This window comes from Callionymus lyra, chromosome 14 (assembly GCF_982586985.1).
Source record: "Callionymus lyra chromosome 14, fCalLyr1.hap1.1, whole genome shotgun sequence".
NCBI lineage: Eukaryota > Metazoa > Chordata > Actinopteri > Syngnathiformes > Callionymidae > Callionymus > Callionymus lyra.
In genome coordinates, this window is record NC_141831.1 from 1,433,035 (window position 1) to 1,456,621 (window position 23,587).

The following is a 23,587-nucleotide window of genomic DNA, read 5'->3' on the forward strand; positions in this document are numbered from 1 at the left end:
CTCCTGGTTCCATCTGAAGCTAGTTTTCTCTCCAGACCTCCTGGTTCCATCTGAAGCTAGTTTTCTCTCCAGACCTCCTGGTTCCATCTGAAGCTAGTTTTCCCTCCACACCTCCTGGTTCCATCTGAAGCTAGTTTTCTCTCCAGACCTCCTGGTTCCATCTGAAGCTAGTTTTCCCTCCACACCTCCTGGTTCCATCTGAAGGTAGTTTTCCCTCCAGACCTCCTGGTTCCATCTGAAGCTATTTTTCTCTCCAGACCTCCTGGTTCCATCTGAAGCTATTTTTCTCTCCAGACCTCCTGGTTCCATCTGAAGCTAGTTTTCTCTCCAGACCTCCTGGTTCCATCTGAAGCTAGTTTTCTCTCCAGACCTCCTGGTTCCATCTGAAGCTAGTTTTCTCTCCAGACCTCCTGGTTCCATCTGAAGCTAGTTTTCTCTCCAGACCTCCTGGTCCCATCTGAAGCTAGTTTTCTCTCCAGACCTCCTGGTCCCATCTGAAGCTAGTTTTCTCTCCAGACCTCCTGGTTCCATCTGAAGCTAGTTTTCTCTCCAGACCTCCTGGTCCCATCTGAAGCTAGTTTTCTCTCCAGACCTCCTGGTTCCATCTGAAGCTAGTTTTCTCTCCAGACCTCCTGGTCCCATCTGAAGCTAGTTTTCTCTCCAGACCTCCTGGTTCCATCTGAAGCTAGTTTTCTCTCCAGACCTCCTGGTTCCATCTGAAGCTAGTTTTCTCTCCAGACCTCCTGGTTCCATCTGAAGCTAGTTTTCTCTCCAGACCTCCTGGTTCCATCTGAAGCTAGTTTTCTCTCCAGACCTCCTGGTTCCATCTGAAGCTAGTTTTCTCTCCAGACCTCCTGGTTCCATCTGAAGGTAGTTTTCCCTCCACACCTCCTGGTTCCATCTGAAGGTAGTTTTCCCTCCACACCTCCTGGTCCCATCTGAAGCTAGTTTTCTCTCCAGACCTCCTGGTTCCATCTGAAGCTAGTTTTCTCTCCAGACCTCCTGGTTCCATCTGAAGCTAGTTTTCTCTCCAGACCTCCTGGTTCCATCTGAAGCTAGTTTTCTCTCCAGACCTCCTGGTTCCATCTGAAGCTAGTTTTCTCTCCAGACCTCCTGGTTCCATCTGAAGGTAGTTTTCCCTCCACACCTCCTGGTTCCATCTGAAGCTAGTTTTCTCTCCAGACCTCCTGGTTCCATCTGAAGCTAGTTTTCTCTCCAGACCTCCTGGTTCCATCTGAAGCTAGTTTTCTCTCCAGACCTCCTGGTTCCATCTGAAGCTAGTTTTCTCTCCAGACCTCCTGGTTCCATCTGAAGCTAGTTTTCTCTCCAGACCTCCTGGTTCCATCTGAAGGTAGTTTTCCCTCCACACCTCCTGGTTCCATCTGAAGCTAGTTTTCTCTCCAGACCTCCTGGTTCCATCTGAAGCTAGTTTTCTCTCCAGACCTCCTGGTTCCATCTGAAGCTAGTTTTCTCTCCAGACCTCCTGGTTCCATCTGAAGCTAGTTTTCTCTCCAGACCTCCTGGTTCCATCTGAAGCTAGTTTTCTCTCCAGACCTCCTGGTTCCATCTGAAGCTAGTTTTCTCTCCAGACCTCCTGGTTCCATCTGAAGCTAGTTTTCTCTCCAGACCTCCTGGTTCCATCTGAAGCTAGTTTTCTCTCCAGACCTCCTGGTTCCATCTGAAGGTAGTTTTCCCTCCACACCTCCTGGTCCCATCTGAAGCTAGTTTTCTCTCCAGACCTCCTGGTTCCATCTGAAGGTAGTTTTCCCTCCAGACCTCCTGGTTCCATCTGAAGCTAGTTTTCTCTCCAGACCTCCTGGTCCCATCTGAAGCTATTTTTCTCTCCAGACCTCGTGGTTCTATCTGAAGCTAGTTTTCTCTCCAGACCTCCTGGTTCCATCTGAAGCTATTTTTCTCTCCAGACCTCCTGGTTCCATCTGAAGGTAGTTTTCTCTCCAGAAGGTTTCATCTACAGCTGATACGTTTAGGATGAAATATTTGGAGCAGAAATGACAATAAGAACCTCAATAACAACATAGTTAAATGAGCTCCAGGTAAAGTTGAGTGAGTGAAGGTCGGTGAAGGTCGATGAAGGTCATTGAGGGTCATTGAAGGTCGGAGGGTGAACCCTGAGGGAGTCGCGCTGCTCGTACTTGACTTGAAATGAAACCACAGAATACATTCCATGTGAGTAACATGATTCAAATTCCTCACAGTGATGTGTGACGACGAGGCGTCGATGGTTTATGACATGATCTGATCCTGGACCAGCCTGTTAGCGTTTGAGCTCGAGATGCTACGAGTTCCTTCTGACGACTCCTGACGATATCTGCGTACGTTTGACTTTTGAACGAGAGAGAGAAAAAGTTTTGAGATCAAACTATGAGACGTTGTATTGATCAAGTGTAGCATCTGGGCTAACATCATTCCACGTGTTCTTAACATGTCAACGGTCGAGGGTTGGACTTCTGTTCGTAACCACGTAAGATTGACTCCATGTTTACAGGACGTGTGGAAACCAGTCTTCAAGTGAAGAGAAGACTTTGATACACAAACATGTGATAAACACTTACAAACTGAACGTACAAACCAGGAAAACTGTGTTTATTGGTGATGAACTCGCGTGTTTCCACATGTTTCCCAGTGTTTCTGGTGTGTTTCTACTTCTGTGGTGATGTTGTCGTGTCATTAGAGTCTCGTCTCATTATTTACTGTATCTCACGAATGTGTCTCGGCTTGTGGGGGAGAAAGAGAGGGAGGGAGTCCAGATGGGAGGGAAGAAATGTTTTGATTCTTGTGATATGCGCAGAGATTCTACTCCGGGTTAGCAAAGTTTTCCGCTGCTGCTTCTTTCTTCATCCTCCAGCAACATACTTTCCCTGCACTTTTTTTTTAGCTGTGACGTGTAAGTTCCTGCCCTTGTTCCTGCACACAGTGGAGGCAGCAGGACTTCAGCTCAGAGCCAGAGAATGAGAAGTCGTCGGCCTGAGTGAGTGTTTTGTCCTCACAGGACCAGCAACAGACGAGGACGGACGAGGAAAAGGTCAAAGAAAGTGAAGAAGAGAACGAAGGAGGTGAATTCTGTGGCCTGTGGGCAGATCTATGACGAGTTGAGGACAGAAGATCGTCAGGATGAGGTACCAAGCCAAGGTAAGAACCAACATGACTCTTTTCTCACCTCGGGGTCAGGGACGTATTTCAGTGTCTCTTCCTCGTCGAGTCTTTAAAGTTTTCCTCTTTAAAGTGTTCAGAGCTCAGAGCGGAGGACGGACCTTATATGGAAGACAATCTGAGCGTTAGTCATGAGGCCTGAAGCCAAACCTCACTGCTCTCAACACTTCCACGAGTCCTACAGACTTCATGAGTCCTACAGACTTCATGAGTCCTACAGACTTCATGAGTCCTACAGACTTCATGAGTCCTACAGACTTTGATGAATCCTACAGACTTTATGAGTCCTACAGACTTTGATGAATCCTACAGACTTCATGAGTCCTACATACTTTGATGAATCCTACAGACTTCATGAGTCCTAAAGACTTCATGAGTCCTACAGACTTTGATGAATCCTACAGACTTCATGAGTCCTACAGACTTCATGAGTCCTACATACTTTGATGAATCCTACAGACTTTAATGAATCCTACAGACTTCATGAGTCCTACAGACTTCATGAGTCCTACATACTTTGATGAATCCTACAGACTTTGATAAATCCTACAGACTTATACAAGACCTACAGACTTCATGAGTCCTACAGACTTCATGAATCCTACAGACTTTGATGAATCCTAAAGACTTCATGAGTCCTACATACTTTGATGAATCCTACAGACTTCATGAGTCCTACAGACTTCATGAGTCCTACAGACTTTGATGAATCCTACAGACTTCATGAGTCCTACAGACTTCATGAGTCCTACATACTTTGATGAATCCTACAGACTATAATGAATCCTACAGACTTCATGAGTCCTACAGACTTCATGAGTCCTACATACTTTGATGAATCCTACAGACTTTGATAAATCCTACAGACTTTTACAAGACCTACAGACTTTTACAAGACCTACAGACTTCATGAGTCCTACAGACTTCATGAATCCTACAGACTTCATGAATCCTACAGACTTCATGAATCCTACAGCCTTCATGAATCCTGCAGACTTCATGAGTCCTACATACTTTGATGAATCCTACAGACTTTATGAATCCTACAGACTTTCATGAATCCTACAGACTTCACGAGTCCTACAGACTTTTTCGAGTCCTACTTTTATGAGTCCTACAGACTTTTTGAATCCTGCAGACTTTGATGAATCCTACAGACTTTGTGAATGCTACAGACTTCGTGAATCCTACAGACTTTAATGAATCCTACAGACTTTTATGAATCCTACAGACTTTAATGAATCCTACAGACTTTTATGAATCCTATAGACTTTCATGAATCCTACAGACTTCATAAATCCCAAAGACTTTTATGAATCCTACAAACTTCATGAATCCTATAGACTTTTACGAGTCCTACAGACTTTTACGAGTCCTACAGACTTTTACGAGTCCTACAGACTTTATGAATTCTACAGACTTTATGAATCCTACAGACTTTATGAATCCTACAGACTTCGTGAATCCTATAGACTTTAATAAATCCAACAGACTTTCATGAATCCTACAGACTTCATGAATCCCAAAGACTTTTATGAATCCCACAAACTTCATGAATCCTACACTTTCATGAATCCTCAGACTTTAGGAATCCTACAAACTTCATGAATCCTACACTTTCATGAATCCTACAAACTTTCATGAATCCTACAGATTTTCACGGATCTACAGACTTTCATGAGTCCTACAGACTTTCATGAATCCTACAGACTTTCATGAGTCCTACAGACTTTCATGAATCCTACAGACTTTCATGAATCCTACAGACTTTCATGAGTCCTACAGACTTTCATGAGTCCTACAGACTTTCATGAATCCTACAGACTTTCATGAGTCCTACAGACTTTCATGAATCCTACAGACTTTCATGAATCCTACAGACTTTTATGAATCCTACAAACTTTCATGAATCCTACAGACCCTAATGAATCCTGCAGACAGTATGAAGGGTGTGTCGTCGTCTTGTTTATTTCTATTGATAATTCAAGGTCCATCACATGATGACTTGACAGTTGGAACAAAGATCTGTGTGTTTGGAGCTTCAGACAAAAGAGCAGCTGCTGTGAGGGAGTCAGTCCTGAGATAGTCCAGGTCCAGCTGGGAGAGACTCTTGTGCAGCAGACCAACACACCCTGTTCTGGGCCAGTGTGTGTCGGACACACACACTTTTAATGAGAAAACAACAAACTTACTATGTTCTCTCGTGCATGCCCGGGTTTACTCCGGGTACTCTGGTTTCCTGTGTGTGTGTGTGTGTGTGTGTGTGTGTGTGTGTGTGTGTGTGTGTGTGTGTGTGTGTGTGTGTGTGTGTGTGTGTGAGACTGGCTGCTGACACATTCAGGGTGTCTCTGCCTCTCACCCTGAGTAGCTGGGACAGACTCCAGCCGCCCTGAGACCCTGATAAGTGAGTCTGTGATAGAAACTGAATTGAATAACGACCTCACTGTGACCCTGACGTGACTTAAGCTGAGCTGAGCCAGAGGACAACAGACATCAACACGTTTGTGTTTCATGTCTAAATATTCCACGATCTGATCGTTGGGTTCATCTCCGACCTTGACATTCCTCGGACGTGTCCTCGGGGAGCAGGACGCTCGGAGGAACGAGGAGGAGGAAGTTCTGCTCCTCTTGGCTCTCGTCCACTGTTGTCCTCTTGTTTGGAGAAGGATTTCCCAGCGTCCAGCAGGACTCGTGGAGACTCAGCAGCAGACCAGAGCCCAGAGGTTTCCCCTCTTTGTTGTGGAGTTATTGACTTCATCACGTCTTGTTCTCCGCAGATCCTCACACCTGGTTTTCTTCTGACGTCCTTCTACTGGTCTTGACAACTGTTGACTCGTGTTTGTGATTCTGTTATTTCATCAGAATCAGAATCCTTTATTTGTCCCGCGAGGGGAAATTCGGTTCAACAACAGCCAGAGTAATATACCAAGAAAATAAAACACCCAGAAATAAAAAATAATAAAAAGAAAAAGAAAGAAAATCTAAATAGAATAGAAAATAAATAAATCTGCACTATATTATATATTCACAATCATATTTACAAAAATAACAAGAAAGGTGCAGTTAAATATTTATCTTGGTGTGTTCTTGAGTCTGATGGCAGCAGGAGGAAGGAGGTACCTCTCCCTCACACACCTGGGATGGAGCATCCTATCACTGATGGAGCTCCTCAATGCCCTCAGTGTGTGCTGGAGAGGGTGAGACAAGTTCCTCCTCATGGAGCCCAGCTTGCTCCGTATCCTCCTCCCAGTCACTTCCTCCACAGGATCCAGGGGGCGCCCTAGTACGTAACCGGCCTTCTTAATAAGGCTGTCCAGTTTTTACTCTCGTTAGTCACAGTTTCCTGAAGAAGCAACAGTTGTTTGTTCAAGACTTGTTTGTGTTGATGATCAGGATTAATTATCACTGGTTCTGCGTCTCGACCCTTTAATCCTTTCACAAAGAACCTGTTTTCAAACCTCATGAAACCAAACTATCAGCCTCGAGTCGGAGACACTGGTTCCTTCACGTGAACTCTGACATGAATGAGTCACGAGGCAGCACCAGGGGGCGCTAGAGCTAGAAATGAAGTGTGGATGAAAACTTGTATCAATTTACAAATCAAACATGTCTTGAGATATCTTGACATAGAAGGTTTGACCGTTTCTCAAGTGGTGTCACAGGTAGGATGGTACTGTAGGAACCACTACATGAAAGGACTTTTCTTTCTGACCATTTCCTGTGGATTAAACATAACCATTTGTTTTAAATGAAGTTTTAAAAATGACCCTCAGGTCCAGGTTACGTTCAAGTTATACAGTTTTAAGACTCATTTAAAACGAGTTCACGTGAGTTTAACAAAAGGTGAAGTTTTTAAACTTTTATCCACAAATATAACAACAAGACTGAAGATCAAACTTGGCTCACGCTGTTGTTTTGTCTTCAAAGGCTTCAGTTCATACATTCCTCTTCAGGACAAGAGAAGAAAAAAACAAAGGCCTGCAGGAGTAAAACCTTCCTTTTGCGCCCCCTGCTGGACACACCTGTGTACTCGTAGAAAGACGATGATTTAAAACAACAGCAAAAGTTCTTCTTAATACATTGTTTTTATTTATTTGTTTGTTTGTCCTCAACATCGTCTCAGTGTATTCTTACTTCTTTATCTGTGCAAGTGAAGAGGGGCTGACCTCTGACCCTTGAACCTGCAGGAGGTGGACGTGGAGGGGAGGGTTCGTCTGGTGATGGAGGGGGGCCTCACGGCCCGGGACCGCGTGGGGGTTCAGGACCTGGTCCTGCTGGAGAACTACAACAGCGAAGCGGCGTTCATCGAGAACCTGCGGCGACGCCTGCGAGAGAACCTGGTCTACGTAAGGTCGCGGCGGGTGGAGTGTGTTGATCTGGCCTTTGACCCTGCGTGGTGTGTAGACGTACGTGGGCTCGGTGCTGGTGTCGGTGAACCCCTACAAGGAGCTGGACATCTACAACAAGGCCCAGATGGAGCGCTACCGAGGCGTCAGCTTCTACGAGATCTCGCCACACATGTGAGTGACCTTTGACCTCTGCCACCTTCGTGATCCTACCCTCCTCCTCCTGGGCAGCTACGCTCTGGCTGACAACGCCTACCGGGCCATGAGGACCCAGAGGAAGGACCAGTGCGTCCTCATCTCGGGAGAGAGCGGCGCCGGCAAGACTGAGGCGTCCAAGAAGATCCTGCTGTACTACGCCGTCACCTGCCCCACCAGCGAGCGCCTGACCACCCTGAGGGACCGCCTGCTGCACTCCACCCCCGTCCTGGAGGTACATGTGCTGCCGCGCCTCATGAGCAAGAACCTCATGTTGGTCTTTGTCGCTCAGGCCTTTGGAAACGCCAAGACGCTGAGGAACGACAACTCCAGCCGCTTTGGGAAGTACATGGACATCCAGTTCGACTTCAAGGTATTTACGCACGAGTCGAGAAATATACTTCATAATGCACTCATTTATCATCTGGTCGCTATGACAACGAACCTCTGACCCCGCACTGATACTGAACCACCAGAGGACTCACACTTCACTGGACCTTCACTTCTACACAACATTTCATGACTTTAATCTTCCAAATCATCCGTTTTGATTGACACACGTCTGATCCAATCAAATCTTAGTGCTCCACTCAATGGGCGGAGCTTATGACAAAGAAAGCGTCCCATTGGTTGATGTTGTAACTTGTGGTCCAATCAGCTGTAGCTTCACTAACATGTTTGTGTGAGTGTGTAGAGTCAATAAAGTTGTTGTTATAGTAACAAACATGATGACATCATCACGCTCTGACGTAAGTCTGAGGTTGTAAAGAAGCTTCAACTGTTGTAGTACATTATGGGACGTGTGTAACGAGTGAACCCTCGGCACTGAAGTAAACGACCTGTGTTTCCGCCAGGGGGCGACAGTGGGCGGTCACATCCACAACTACATGCTGGAGAAGTCCAGGGTCGTGCACCAGAACCAGGGCGAGAGGAACTTCCACGTCTTCTACCAGCTTCTGGCCGGAGCCGACGACGAGCAGCTGACGGCGCTGGAGCTGGAGAGGAAGCCTCAGAGCTACGACTACCTGGTCAAGGTGAGGCCGGCGACCCTGGCGCTGTGAGGTCGACTGACCTGTGTCTCGTGCAGGGAAACTGTCCCAGACTCAGCTCCGTCAGCGACAAGAACAACTGGCAGGTGGTGATGAGAGCACTGCCCGTCATCGGCTTCAGCGACGAGGAAGTACAGGTACGTCAGTGACGAGGAAGTACAGGTACGTGACGAGGAAGTACAGGTACGTCAGTGACGAGGAAGTACAGGTCAGTGACGAGGAAGTACAGGTCAGTGACGAGGAAGTACAGGTACGTCAGTGACGAGGAAGTACAGGTACGTCAGTGACGAGGAAGTACAGGTCAGTGACGAGGAAGTACAGGTACGTCAGTGACGAGGAAGTACAGGTCAGTGACGAGGAAGTACAGGTCAGTGACGAGGAAGTACAGGTACGTCAGTGACGAGGAAGTACAGGTCAGTGACGAGGAAGTACAGGTCAGTGACGAGGAAGTACAGGTACGTCAGTGACGAGGAAGTACAGGTCAGTGACGAGGAAGTACAGGTCAGTGACGAGGAAGTACAGGTACGTCAGTGACGAGGAAGTACAGGTACGTCAGTGACGAGGAAGTACAGGTCAGTGACGAGGAAGTACAGGTACGTCAGTGACGAGGAAGTACAGGTCAGTGACGAGGAAGTACAGGTCAGTGACGAGGAAGTACAGGTACATCAGTGACGAGGAAGTACAGGTACCTCAGTGACGAGGAAGTACAGGTCAGTGACGAGGAAGTACAGGTCAGTGACGAGGAAGTACAGGTACATCAGTGACGAGGAAGTACAGGTACCTCAGTGACGAGGAAGTACAGGTCAGTGACGAGGAAGTACAGGTACATCAGTGACGAGGAAGTACAGGTACATCAGTGACGAGGAAGTACAGGTCAGTGACGAGGAAGTACAGGTACATCAGTGACGAGGAAGTACAGGTACATCAGTGACGAGGAAGTACAGGTACATCAGTGACGAGGAAGTACAGGTCAGTGACGAGGAAGTACAGGTACATCAGTGACGAGGAAGTACAGGTACATCAGTGACGAGGAAGTACAGGTCAGTGACGAGGAAGTACAGGTCAGTGACGAGGAAGTACAGGTACGTCAGTGACGAGGAAGTACAGGTCAGTGACGAGGAAGTACAGGTACATCAGTGACGAGGAAGTACAGGTACATCAGTGACGAGGAAGTACAGGTCAGTGACGAGGAAGTACAGGTCAGTGACGAGGAAGTACAGGTCAGTGACGAGGAAGTACAGGTACCTCAGTGACGAGGAAGTACAGGTCAGTGACGAGGAAGTACAGGTCAGTGACGAGGAAGTACAGGTACCTCAGTGACGAGGAAGTACAGGTACCTCAGTGACGAGGAAGTACAGGTACCTCAATGACGAGGAAGTACAGGTACGTCAGTGACGAGGAAGTACAGGTACCTCAGTGACGAGGAAGTACAGGTACGTCAGTGACGAGGAAGTACAGGTACCTCAGTGACGAGGAAGTACAGGTACCTCAATGACGAGGAAGTACAGGTACCTCAGTGACGAGCAACATCTAAACATGACTTCAAATCAACCTCTGAATGAACACGACGTCAATACATCGTTTAAAGTTCATTAAATGAAAAGTTTAGAAAAATGATTTGAAACATTTGCACATTATAATGTATTTTAAATGTTTATAAACGTTGTTACCATTTGTTTGACTGACACCAAAATATATTCTTCTTTCTTTGGTTAAACAAAAGTCTTGGGCTGACACTGTTGCAGTTACATTGTTGGAACAGTAGTGGGCGCTAAAAACCACCTTTAATCTTCTGTTGTTTTATCTCTCTTACAATTTTGAAGTTTGTTTTTATTCAGTTGATGACAAACATTTAATTCAAGTATCTTTCTTAATTAAGTACAAACATGTCACTGAAACTCTGTTTATTTGACCTTTAATCAGCCAAAAATCTTCATTTTAAACCTAATATTGTAAATAAATAATGTTTTCTTTCGCTGAAATAATACTTTTGTTGTTCATGTCGTCATCACTTCTGTGAAGAGAAAACAAATGAATACATAAATATATATTGAAATGTTTCATCATCTTTTATTTTTGTGTCGATTGTTCAAATAAATAGTAAAATAGTTCAAATGTGCGTTAAATGTTGCGTGAAGGTCGTCAGATGATGTTTCTCAGATGTTCCTCTGACCTGATCTTTCATGAGTTCTTCTGAGACGAGTCTCTCTCATGATCCAGAGACTCTTGAACGTCGTGGCTGGAGTTCTTCATCTGGGAAACACTCAGTTCGGAGAAGGAGAGGAAGGACAGACGTTCATCACCTCGGAGGCTTCCATCAAAAGTCTGGAGAAGGTCAGAAGAGTATCTCAACTTTGATGCTGAGAAGAATAGTTCTGAGTCAAAGTGACTAGAAACTGGTTTCACGCACCTGTTTGTGATCAAACCTCCATGAACAGAACCTTCTCTTGCAGCTGCTCGGCGTGGAGGGCTGGACTCTCACCGAGGCTCTGACCCACAAGAAGTTCACGGCCAAAGGAGAAGAGGTTCTTTCTGGCCTGTGATTGGTCGGATGTGACGTCAGGTAAACGTGTCTCCTCTGCAGGTGATCAGTCCGATCAGCTTCGAACAGGCCGTCTCCGCCCGCGACGCTCTCGCCAAGTCCATCTATCGCCGGACCTTCTCGTGGCTCGTGGAGAAGATCAACTCCTCTCTGGCTCTGAAGGTGACTTCATATGGAATATATATCAAATAAATATGTTATATTTAATATATATGTAACAAATATTTAATGTATATAATATATATGTAATATAATATGTCATTTATATATAATATCATATGTAATATATACAGTATGTAATATATATGTAATATAATAAATGTTCTTCTCCTCAGGATGAAATCCACATCAGCAGCAAAGAAACGTCTGTCATTGGACTTCTGGACATCTATGGATTCGAGGTTCTTGAACACAACAGGTTGGAATGTTTCTTGGTTTAATAGTGTTTTTTGTTGAGTTAACTTAACCCTTTACTTAACCCTTCACTTAACCCTTCACTTAACCCTTCACTTAACCCTTTACTTAACCCTTCACTTAACCCCTAACTTAACCCTTTACTTAACCCTTCACTTAACCCTTCACTTAACCCTTTACTTAACCCTTTACTTAACCCTTCACTTAACCCTTTACTTAACCCTTCACTTAACCCTTTACTTAACCCTTCACTTAACCCTTTACTTAACCCTTTACTTAACCCTTTACTTAACCCTTTACTTAACCCTTCACTTAACCCTTTACTTAACCCTTCACTTAACCCTTTACTTAACCCTTTACTTAACCCTTAACTTAACCCTTTACTTAACCCTTTACTTAACCCTTCACTTAACCCTTTACTTAACCCTTTACTTAACCCTTCACTTAACCCTTTACTTAACCCTTAGATTAACCCTGTACTTAACCCTTTACTTAACCCTTCACTTAACCCTTCACTTAACCCTTTACTTAACCCTTCACTTAACCCTTTACTTAACCCTTTACTTAACCCTTAGATTAACCCTGAACTTAACCCTTGTTGTTGGTCACATGCTTGAAGATCTCAAGGTCATGAAAACATCTAATAATGTTGGTCACGTGATTGAAGATCTCAAGGTCATGAAAACATCTAATAATGTTGGTCACGTGCTTGAAGATCTCAAGGTCATGAAAACATCTAATAATGTTGGTCACGTGCTTGAAGATCTCAAGGTCATGAAAACATCTAATAATGTTGGTCACGTGCTTGAAGATCTCAAGGTCATGAAAACATCTAATAATGTTGGTCACGTGCTTGAAGATCTCAAGGTCATGAAAACATCTCCAGCTCCATCAGAGGTTCAGAGTGAAGCATCATCTTCTTCTGTTCCTCCTCAGCTTCGAGCAGTTCTGCATCAACTACTGCAACGAGAAGCTGCAGCAGCTCTTCATCGAGCTGACCTTGAAGAGCGAGCAGGACGAGTACGAGAGCGAAGGCATCGCCGTGAGTGTCCGGACGACCTCGCCGTGATCCAGTGTCTTCATGTTCCTCCTCTTTCAGTGGGAGACCGTGCAGTACTTCGACAACAAGGTCATCTGCGACCTGATCGAGGAGAAGCACAAGGGAATCATCGCCATCCTGGTGAGGTGCTTCCCTTGACCTCTGACCTCTGACACTCACCCACAACCGTCGCTCTAGGAGGAGGAGTGTCTTCGACCCGGAGAGACCGGCGACGTCTCCTTCTTGGAGAAACTGGAGGACACGCTCGGAGGTCATCCTCACTTCATCACGTGAGTCACATCAGTCACATGATCGTCTTCGCGTCGCGTGATTGGCTGAGAGTTTGATCCAGGAGCTCGGTGCTCGGCTGGTGATGTCTGTTCACTCAACGAGATCCACGTTTATAGTGGATTTAAAAGACTGTGAACTTAAATCATTGAAATTAAACACATGTTTAACAAAAAATAACCTCATCATAAAGAATTACTGAGTGAAAAAGTGTTTACTGTGTAAAAACTACGTTTAAAGGATTGAAAGTTTCAACAAATCATTTACTTCCACATCAGACACAAACTGGGCGACGCGAAGACGCGGCGGCTGATGAGTCGTGACGAGTTCCGACTCCTGCATTACGCCGGAGAAGTCAACTACAACGTCAACGGTACTGACAGGTTTTGATATCAAAAGTCTCCTCTGAGCGTGATCTTCTGACCCAGGCTTCCTGGAGAAGAACAACAACTTCCTGAACAGGAACCTGAAGCAGGTGAGACTTTGAAACTCAAATCTTCAGCCGCGGCAGAAATGAAGGCTCAGTTCTGTTTCAGGTCATGAGTCGCTCGGACAACAAGATCCTCAGTCAGTGTTTCTACAGAGATGAAGACCAGGACCAGAAGAGACCCGCGATGGTGAGAGACCTCGTTGTTCTCATCAAAACCTTCATTTGACAGTTTAATAGTTTTGTTTCACCTCAAACAGTCTGAGCGTAGTGACGTGGGTGGATGCCCCGGGGCAGACCCGGGACCAACTCATGACCCTGATTTATCGATGGTTTGGACTAATGTTCTACGACGTCCTGGTCTCCTCAGGCTGCCACCAACTTTAAGAACAGTCTGATGAAGCTGCTGGAGATCCTGGTGTCCAAAGAGCCGTCGTACGTTCGCTGCATCAAACCCAACGACGCCAAGACGCCAGGTGTGTGTGTGTGTGTGTGTGTGTGTGTGTGTGTGTGTGTGTGTGTGTGTGTGTGTGTGTGTGTGTGTGTAGTGTGTAGTCCTGACTGGACCCTGGATCACAGGATCAGGTCATTTCTTATTAGAACGGTTCCGTTTTTGTGTTTTTCAGAAGCTCCTCTGAGATTTGAAGGCACTTCAGTAACACTTTTCTGACTCACAGGGTTTTTATTTTAAACTCGTATTGTTGTTGTAGAAAGTTTCCTAAGTTATACAATCACTGAAATAATCGTTTTTAACAAAGAGTCCAATATCTCTGTCCCAAGAACATGAACTTGTTGTTAACAAAGAGTCCAATATCTCTGTCCAAGAACATGAACTTGTTGTTAACAAAGAGTCCAATATCTCTGTCCCAAGAACATGAACTCGTTGTTAACAAAGAGTCCAATATCTCTGTCCCAAGAACATGAACTCGTTGTTAACAAAGAGTCCAATATCTCTGTCCCAAGAACATGAACTCGTTGTTAACAAAGAGTCCAATATCTCTGTCCCAAGAACATGAACTCGTTGTTAACAAAGAGTCCAATATCTCTGTCCCAAGAACATGAACTCGTTGTTAACAAAGAGTCCAATATCTCTGTCCAAGAACATGAACTTGTTGTTAACAAAGAGTCCAATATCTCTGTCCCAAGAACATGAACTCGTTGTTAACAAAGAGTCCAATATCTCTGTCCCAAGAACATGAACTCGTTGTTAACAAAGAGTCCAATATCTCTGTCCCAAGAACATGAACTCGTTGTTAACAAAGAGTCCAATATCTCTGTCCCAAGAACATGAACTCGTTGTTAACAAAGAGTCCAATATCTCTGTCCCAAGAACATGAACTCGTTGTTAACAAAGAGTCCAATATCTCTGTCCCAAGAACATGAACTCGTTGTTAACAAAGAGTCCAATATCTCTGTCCAAGAACATGAACTTGTTGTTAACAAAGAGTCCAATATCTCTGTCCCAAGAACATGAACTCGTTGTTAACAAAGAGTCCAATATCTCTGTCCCAAGAACATGAACTCGTTGTTAACAAAGAGTCCAATATCTCTGTCCAAGAACATGAACTCGGTGTTAACAAAGAGTCCAATAACTCTGTCCAAGAACATGAACTCGTTGTTAACAAAGAGTCCAATATCTCTGTCCAAGAACATGAACTTGTTGTTAACAAAGAGTCCAATATCTCTGTCCCAAGAACATGAACTCGTTGTTAACAAAGAGTCCAATATCTCTGTCCCAAGAACATGAACTCGTTGTTAACAAAGAGTCCAATATCTCTGTCCAAGAACATGAACTCGGTGTTAACAAAGAGTCCAATATCTCTGTCCCAAGAACATGAACTCGTTGTTAACAAAGAGTCCAATATCTCTGTCCCAAGAACATGAACTCGTTGTTAACAAAGAGTCCAATATCTCTGTCCCAAGAACATGAACTCGTTGTTAACAAAGAGTCCAATATCTCTGTCCCAAGAACATGAACTCGTTGTTAACAAAGAGTCCAATATCTCTGTCCCAAGAACATGAACTCGTTGTTAACAAAGAGTCCAATATCTCTGTCCAAGAACATGAACTTGTTGTTAACAAAGAGTCCAATATCTCTGTCCCAAGAACATGAACTCGTTGTTAACAAAGAGTCCAATATCTCTGTCCAAGAACATGAACTCGGTGTTAACAAAGAGTCCAATAACTCTGTCCAAGAACATGAACTCGTTGTTAACAAAGAGTCCAATATCTCTGTCCAAGAACATGAACTTGTTGTTAACAAAGAGTCCAATATCTCTGTCCCAAGAACATGAACTCGTTGTTAACAAAGAGTCCAATATCTCTGTCCCAAGAACATGAACTCGTTGTTAACAAAGAGTCCAATATCTCTGTCCAAGAACATGAACTCGGTGTTAACAAAGAGTCCAATATCTCTGTCCCAAGAACATGAACTCGTTGTTAACAAAGAGTCCAATATCTCTGTCCCAAGAACATGAACTCGTTGTTAACAAAGAATCCAATATCTCTGTCCCAAGAACATGAACTCGTTGTTAACAAAGAATCCAATATCTCTGTCCCAAGAACATGAACTCGTTGTTAACAAAGAATCCAATATCTCTGTCCAAGAACATGAACTCGTTGTTAACAAAGAGTCCAATATCTCTGTCCCAAGAACATGAACTCGTTGTTAACAAAGAGTCCAATATCTCTGTCCCAAGAACATGAACTCGTTGTTAACAAAGAGTCCAATATCTCTGTCCCAAGAACATGAACTCGTTGTTAACAAAGAGTCCAATATCTCTGTCCCAAGAACATGAACTCGTTGTTAACAAAGAGTCCAATATCTCTGTCCCAAGAACATGAACTCGTTGTTAACAAAGAGTCCAATATCTCTGTCCAAGAACATGAACTTGTTGTTAACAAAGAGTCCAATATCTCTGTCCCAAGAACATGAACTTGTTGTTAACAAAGAATCCAATATCTCTGTCCCAAGAACATGAACTCGTTGTTAACAAAGAATCCAATATCTCTGTCCAAGAACATGAACTTGTTGTTAACAAAGAGTCCAATATCTCTGTCCAAGAACATGAACTCGTTGTTAACAAAGAGTCCAATATTTCCTCGACGTGACAAGAAAGACTTTACCGGAGGAAACTAAGAAAAAACTTCTGTTCTTGCTATAAAACACGAGCACAAAGAAAAAAAATGAAGAATTGAATCTAATGATCCATGAAAGTCAAACGAAATATTGAAGGTTTATGTTGAAGTTCATGTTGAAGTTCATGTTGAAGTTCATGTTGAAGTTCATGTTGAAGTTCATGTTGAAGTTCATGTTGAAGTTCATGTTGAAGTTCATGTTGAAGCTCATGTTGAAGTTCATGTTGAAGTTCATGTTGAAGGTTCTGAAGCTGACGACACATAACAAGGTTAACTTGAGCTGAAAACCCGTTCGATCAGGTCGCTTCGATGAGGTCCTGGTCCGACACCAGGTCAAGTACTTGGGCCTGATGGAAAACCTGCGAGTCAGAAGAGGAGGCTTCGCCTACAGACGCCGCTTTGAGGACTTCCTGCAGAGGTGAGCGTCTGCTCTGCAGCCTCTGGACCTCCTCACTCATGTCTCTGCAGGTACAAACCTCTGTGTCCCGACACATGGCCCACCTGGACTGGCCGGCTGGAGGACGGCGTGTCCACCCTGGTCCAGCACCTGGGCTACAAGGAGGAGGAGTACAAGCTGGGCAGGTGGGTCTTCTTCATGTCACTGGTGATGGTTTTAAAGTCGGTTTTCGATTGTCATCCAAACATCTTCATGACTCGCCCGCAGAGTCTGTGAGTGTAAGTCAGTAAGTAAGTCATTTTTATTTATATAGACCTTTACCAGACCAGAGAGACAAAGAACTTAAACAATCAAAACAATATTAATAAAGTATATACTTTAAAGATCAAGATAAAACTGAAAACACAACAGGAGTTCCAGAAAATCAAGGAAAAGCCTGAACAAATAAAAACGTCTTAAGATGTTTCTTGAAGGAGTCAGTAGATCATCAAACACAGATGTTTCTTGAAGGAGTCAGTAGATCATCAAACACAGATGTTTCTTGAAGGAGTCAGTAGATCATCAAACACACATGTTTCTTGAAGGAGTCAGTAGATCATCAAACACAGATGTTTCTTGAAGGAGTCAGTAGATCATCAAACACAGATGTTTCTTGAAGGAGTCAGTAGATCATCAAACACAGATGTTTCTTGAAGGAGTCAGTAGATCATCAAACACAGAGATGGTTCTTGAAGGAGTCAGTAGATCATCAAACACAGAGATGGTTCCAAAGCTTAGGAGCAACAGTCTGGAAGGATTTCTCTCCTCTGGTCCTGAAGTTCAGGAACCATCAGTAGATTCTGATCCACAGACCTCAGAGCCCGAGCTGGGGTGTAAGTCTGGATCAGATCACTGATGGAAGGTCTGACCATGAATAGATCTGAAAGTAAGAACCAGAATTTTAAAATGATCCTGAAAGAAACTAGTGAAGAGTTTGAAGGAGAAATGTGAGTTCTTCTACTAGAGCAGCTCAGAATTCTCACTGCAGAGTTTAGTATGAACTGCAGGCGAGAAGATCCTTCTTGTTAAGACATGAAAACCAACTGTTACAATAGTCCAGACGAGAAGAAACAAACGCATGGATTATAAGATCCAGATCATGTTCTGACAACATTGACAAACTGCTTCACAGCAGCGGGTCAGAGACGCCGCTTGCATTAATTTCCATAAGCAACTGAAAGACTTACCAGGAAATAAATCGACAAAAATACACAACAAGAGACTTGATCTTGTTGTGTATTTGACTCACCAGAAGTGACAATGTGTGTGTTTTTTTCCTTCAGAATAAAACACTGAGGTTGTGTTTTCAGATCCAAGATCTTCATCCGTCTCCCCAGAACCTTGTTCACCACTGAAGACGCTCTGCAGGCGAAGAAGCCAGAGATCGGTGAGAACGTTTAGAACCTTCAGACCTGAAGCTCAGTGAAGCAGAAGTGTTGTTGTGTTGTTGTGTTATTGTGTTGATGTGATGTTGTGTTGTTGTGTTGTTGTGTTATTGTGTTGATGTGATGTTGTGTTGTTGTGTTGATGTGATGTTGTGTTGTTGTAGCTCTGGCGCTGCAGACGTCCTGGAGAGGCTACAGAGAAAGATCCAGATACCAGAGGATCAGACATGCAGGTGTGTTCATGACTTTACTTCCTTCTGTGACTCACACTTCACTTCTTCTCTTCTCTTCTTCTCTTCTCTTCTTCTCTTCTTCTCTTCTTCACTTCTTCTCTTCTTCTCTTCTTCTCTTCTTCACTTCTTCTCTTCTTCTCTTCTTCACTTCTTCTCTTCTTCTCTTCTTCTCTTCTTCTCTTCTTCACACTTCTTCTCTTCTTCTCTTCTTCTCTTCTTCTCTTCTTCTCTTCTTCTTCAACAACAAAGTTGTTGTTATAGTAACACTCAAACATGTTAGAGTCATGTGACTGATGACATCATCACTCAGAAGTGTTGTTATCCTGAGAGAGATAAAGTTGTGTTGCTGCAGTGCTGTGTACACTAGTGTAGACACAGAAGTGTTGTTATCCTGAGAGAGATAAAGTTGTGTTGCTGCAGTGCTGTGTACACTAGTGTAGACACAATAGTGTTGTTATCCTGAGAGAGATAAAGTTGTGTTGCTGCAGTGCTGTGTACACTAGTGTAGACACAGAAGTGTTGTTATCCTGAGAGAGATAAAGTTGTGTTGCTGCAGTGCTGTGTACACTAGTGTAGACACAGAAGTGTTGCCTGGAGAGATAAAGTTGTGTTGCCGCAGTGCTGTGTACACTAGTGTTGACATAGAAGTGTTGCCTGGAGAGATAAAGTTGTGTTGCTGCAGTGCTGTGTACACTAGTGTAGACACAGAAGTGTTGCCTGGAGAGATAAAGTTGTGTTGCTGCAGTGCTGTGTACACTAGTGTAGACACAGAAGTGTTGCCTGGAGAGATAAAGTTGTGTTGCTGCAGTGCTGTGTACACTAGTGTAGACACAGAAGTGTTGCCTGGAGAGATAAAGTTGTGTTGCTGCAGTGCTGTGTACACTAGTGTAGACACAGAAGTGTTGCCTGGAGAGATAAAGTTGTGTTGCTGCAGTGCTGTGTACACTAGTGTAGACACAGAAGTGTTGCCTGGAGAGATAAAGTTGTGTTGCTGCAGTGCTGGTGATCCAGTCGGCCTGGAGAGGAACCAAAGCTCGCCGAAGAGCCAGGGAGCGTCGAGAAGCTGCAGAGTTGATACGCAGGTGAGGAAGTTCTGAGGACGTCGTGAAGATCTTCTACTTCCTCTTCTCTCTTCCACCAGGTTCATCAAAGGATTCATCTACCGACACGAGGAGTACTGCCCGGAGAACCAGTACTTCCTGGACCACGTACGATACTCCTTCCTCATGAAGCTGCGCAAGAACCTGCCCAAGAACGTCCTGGACCAGCAGTGGCCGCGCCCCCCCCCTCTGGTCTCTCAGGTACACAGACGTTATTGTTGTTGTTGTTGTTATTGTTGCTGACATCGCTGTCCACAGGCGTCGCAGCAGCTCCGGGTCCTTCACCGGAGAAACATGGTCACCAAGTACTGCAGGAGAGTCCAGCCCGAGTGGAAGAAGCAGGTACTGATGAGTCTCATGATTGTTTTTGTTCTTTTAAATCGAATTAAAATAAAAGTCATTGTCAGTTTGTTGACGTTTGGAAACTTCTGAAAACCTTCTGCAGATGATGCAGAAGGTGGTGGCCAGTGAGATCTTCAAGGACAAGAAGGCCAACTATCCTCCGAGTGTTGGCAAGTTGTTCCTGGACACGAGGATCGGTGAGTTGAAGAGCAACACGCGTGTTGAAGAGCAACACGCGTGTTGAAGAGCAACACGCGTGTTGAAGAACAACACGTGTGTTGAAGAGCAACACGCGTGTTGAAGAGCAACACGTGTGTTGAAGAGCAACACGCGTGTTGAAGAGCAACACGTGTGTTGAAGAGCAACACGCGTGTTGAAGAGCAACACGCGTGTTGAGATGATCATCTTCTTCTGGGTCTCAACAGAACGTGAGCAGATCAACCTGAAGGTGCTGCAGACGCTCGGTTCAGACAAAGTTCAGGTGAAGTTTGTTACCTTTACTGTTGTGCGACTGTTGTGTGACTGTTGTGTGAACATGCGTGTGCGTGGCTCAGTACGCTGCTCCGGTCATGAAGATGGACAAGAGAGGCTTCAAGCCCAGACCTCGGCAGCTGCTGCTCCTCAACACCTGTGCTCTGCTGGTGGATCGAACCAAGATCAAGCACAGGCTGGACTTCTCTGCTCTCACAGGTGCTGAAGATACACACACAACTACACACAACTACACAACACTCACAACATAACTTCATGTGTAAGAAACACAAACGTTCTGAACCTTAAACACTTTGAACCACAAAACTCAAACTGAGGTAAATTAATGATAATAATAATATAATGATGTGATTTTCTTTATCATTATCTTCATCATTTTTATCATGTGACCATCATGTGACCAACATGTGACCATCATGTGACCATCATGTGACCAACATGTGACCAACATGTGACCAACATGTGACCATCATGTGACCAACATGTGACCAACATGTGACCAACATGTGACCATCATGTGACCATCATGTGACCATCATGTGACCATCATGTGACCAACATGTGACCATCATGTGACCATCATGTGACCAACATGTGACCAACATGTGACCAACATGTGACCATCATGTGACCATCATGTGACCAACATGTGACCATCATGTGACCAACATGTGACCATCATGTGACCATCATGTGACCATCATGTGACCATCATGTGACCAACATGTGACCATCATGTGACCAACATGTGACCATCATGTGACCATCATGTGACCAACATGTGACCAACATGTGACCATCATGTGACCAACATGTGACCAACATGTGACCATCATGTGACCATCATGTGACCAACATGTGACCAACATGTGACCATCATGTGACCAACATGTGACCATCATGTGACCATCATGTGACCAACATGTGACCAACATGTGACCATCATGTGACCAACATGTGACCAACATGTAAGTAAGTAAGTAAGTAAGTAAGTAATATTTATTTATATAGCGCTTTTCCAGACCAGGGTCACAAAGCGCTTTAACAATCAAAACAATACTCAAAAAAGTACATACTTTAAAGATCAAGATAATACTGAGAACAACACAGGTGACCATCATGTGACCATCACAACATGTGACCATCATGTGACCAACATGTGACCATCATGTGACCATCATGTGACCATCATTTGACCATCATGTGACCAACATGTGACCATCATGTGACCATCATGTGACCATCATGTGACCATCATGTGACCAACATGTGACCATCATGTGACCATCATGTGACCATCATTTGACCAACATGTGACCATCATGGGACCATCATGTGACCAACATGTGACCATCATGTGACCATCATGTGACCATCATGTGACCATCATTTGACCATCATGTGACCAACATGTGACCATCATGGGACCATCATGTGACCAACATGTGACCATCATGTGACCATCATGTGACCATCATGTGACCATCATTTGACCATCATGTGACCAACATGTAACCATCATGTGACCATCATGTGACCAACATGTGACCATCATGTGACCATCATGTGACCATCATGTGACCATCATGGGACCATCATGGGACCATCATGTGACCAACATGTGACCATCATGTGACCATCATGTGACCATCATGTGACCATCATTTGACCATCATGTGACCAACATGTAACCATCATGTGACCATCATGTGACCAACATGTGACCATCATGTGACCAACATGTGACCATCATTTGACCATCATGTGACCAACATGTAACCATCATGTGACCATCATGTGACCAACATGTAACCATCATGTGACCATCATGTGACCATCATGTGACCAACATGTAACCATCATGTGACCATCATGTGACCAACATGTAACCATCATGTGACCATCATGTGACCATCATGTGACCAACATGTAACCATCATGTGACCATCACAGCTAACGTGTCTGGTCCTCACAGGCATCTCTCTGGGTTCTCTCTGTGACGGGGTGTTTGTTCTGCACGTGCCCAGTGACGACAGGAAGCTGAAGGTACGAAGACATGAAGACATGAAGACATGAAGACATGAAGACATGAAGACATGTTGACATGAAGACATGTTGACACGAAGACATGAAGACATGAAGACATGAAGACATGTTGACATGAAGACATGTTGACACGAAGACACGAATACATGTTGACACGGAGACACGAAGACATGTTGACATGAAGACACGAATACATGTTGACATGAAGACACAAATACATGTTGACATGAAGACACAAAGACATGTTGACACGAAGACATGTTGACATGAATACATGAATACATGAAGACATGTTGACATGAAGACATGATGACATGTTGACGCGAAGACATGTTGACATGAAGACATGAAGACATGTTGACATGAAGACATGAAGACAGTTGACATGAAGACAGTTGACATGAAGACACGAAGACATGTTGACATGAAGACATGTTGACATGAAGACATGTTGACATGAGGACATGTTGACATGTTGACATGAAGACACAAAGACATGTTGACATGAAGACAGTTGACATGAAGACACGAAGACATGTTGACATGAAGACATGAAGACATGTTGACATGTTGACATGAAGACATGAAGACATGTTGACATGAGGACATGTTGACATGTTGACATGAAGACATGTTGACATGAAGACACGAAGACATGTTGACATGAAGACATGAAGACATGAAGACATGTTGACATGATGACATGTTGACACAAAGACATGTTGACATGAAGACATGTTGACATGAAGACATGAAGACAAGAAGACATGTTGACATGAAGACACAAAGACATGTTGACATGAAGACAAGAAGACATGTTGACATGAAGACATGTTGACATGAAGACACGAAGACATGTTGACATGAAGACATGAAGACATGTTGACATGAAGACACGAAGACATGTTGACATGAAGACACGAAGACATGTTGACATGAAGACA

At 44.1% G+C, this 23,587-nt stretch overlaps 1 protein-coding gene across 3 annotated transcripts in view; it reads left to right on the forward strand.

Moving 5' to 3' along the window:
• The window catches only part of LOC148065648 (unconventional myosin-Ic-like), a 32,688-nt gene that overhangs the window by 2,427 nt on the left and 6,674 nt on the right, over positions 1 to 23,587 (forward strand). The window contains exons 1-30 of one of the 3 annotated variants that reach the window (XM_087806706.1): positions 2,805 to 2,905; positions 3,011 to 3,150; positions 7,359 to 7,517; positions 7,576 to 7,691; positions 7,749 to 7,947; positions 8,005 to 8,085; positions 8,567 to 8,746; positions 8,800 to 8,898; positions 10,982 to 11,095; positions 11,215 to 11,286; positions 11,346 to 11,465; positions 11,639 to 11,721; positions 12,654 to 12,759; positions 12,817 to 12,897; positions 12,955 to 13,046; positions 13,323 to 13,417; positions 13,473 to 13,519; positions 13,581 to 13,661; positions 13,842 to 13,947; positions 16,910 to 17,027; positions 17,078 to 17,191; positions 18,356 to 18,432; positions 18,595 to 18,663; positions 19,661 to 19,745; positions 19,805 to 19,964; positions 20,022 to 20,105; positions 20,209 to 20,302; positions 20,531 to 20,586; positions 20,660 to 20,795; positions 22,573 to 22,643. In XM_087806706.1, coding sequence (XP_087662832.1) covers positions 3,133 to 3,150; positions 7,359 to 7,517; positions 7,576 to 7,691; positions 7,749 to 7,947; positions 8,005 to 8,085; positions 8,567 to 8,746; positions 8,800 to 8,898; positions 10,982 to 11,095; positions 11,215 to 11,286; positions 11,346 to 11,465; positions 11,639 to 11,721; positions 12,654 to 12,759; positions 12,817 to 12,897; positions 12,955 to 13,046; positions 13,323 to 13,417; positions 13,473 to 13,519; positions 13,581 to 13,661; positions 13,842 to 13,947; positions 16,910 to 17,027; positions 17,078 to 17,191; positions 18,356 to 18,432; positions 18,595 to 18,663; positions 19,661 to 19,745; positions 19,805 to 19,964; positions 20,022 to 20,105; positions 20,209 to 20,302; positions 20,531 to 20,586; positions 20,660 to 20,795; positions 22,573 to 22,643 — 2,913 coding nt within the window. In that variant the 5' untranslated portion in view covers positions 2,805 to 2,905; positions 3,011 to 3,132. Of the gene's footprint in view, positions 1 to 2,804; positions 3,151 to 7,358; positions 7,518 to 7,575; positions 7,692 to 7,748; positions 7,948 to 8,004; positions 8,086 to 8,566; positions 8,747 to 8,799; positions 8,899 to 10,981; positions 11,096 to 11,214; positions 11,287 to 11,345; positions 11,466 to 11,638; positions 11,722 to 12,653; positions 12,760 to 12,816; positions 12,898 to 12,954; positions 13,047 to 13,322; positions 13,418 to 13,472; positions 13,520 to 13,580; positions 13,662 to 13,841; positions 13,948 to 16,909; positions 17,028 to 17,077; positions 17,192 to 18,355; positions 18,433 to 18,594; positions 18,664 to 19,660; positions 19,746 to 19,804; positions 19,965 to 20,021; positions 20,106 to 20,208; positions 20,303 to 20,530; positions 20,587 to 20,659; positions 20,796 to 22,572; positions 22,644 to 23,587 lie in introns of those variants that run through there. The other 2 variants (XM_087806707.1, XM_087806705.1) reach the window with 2 other exon arrangements.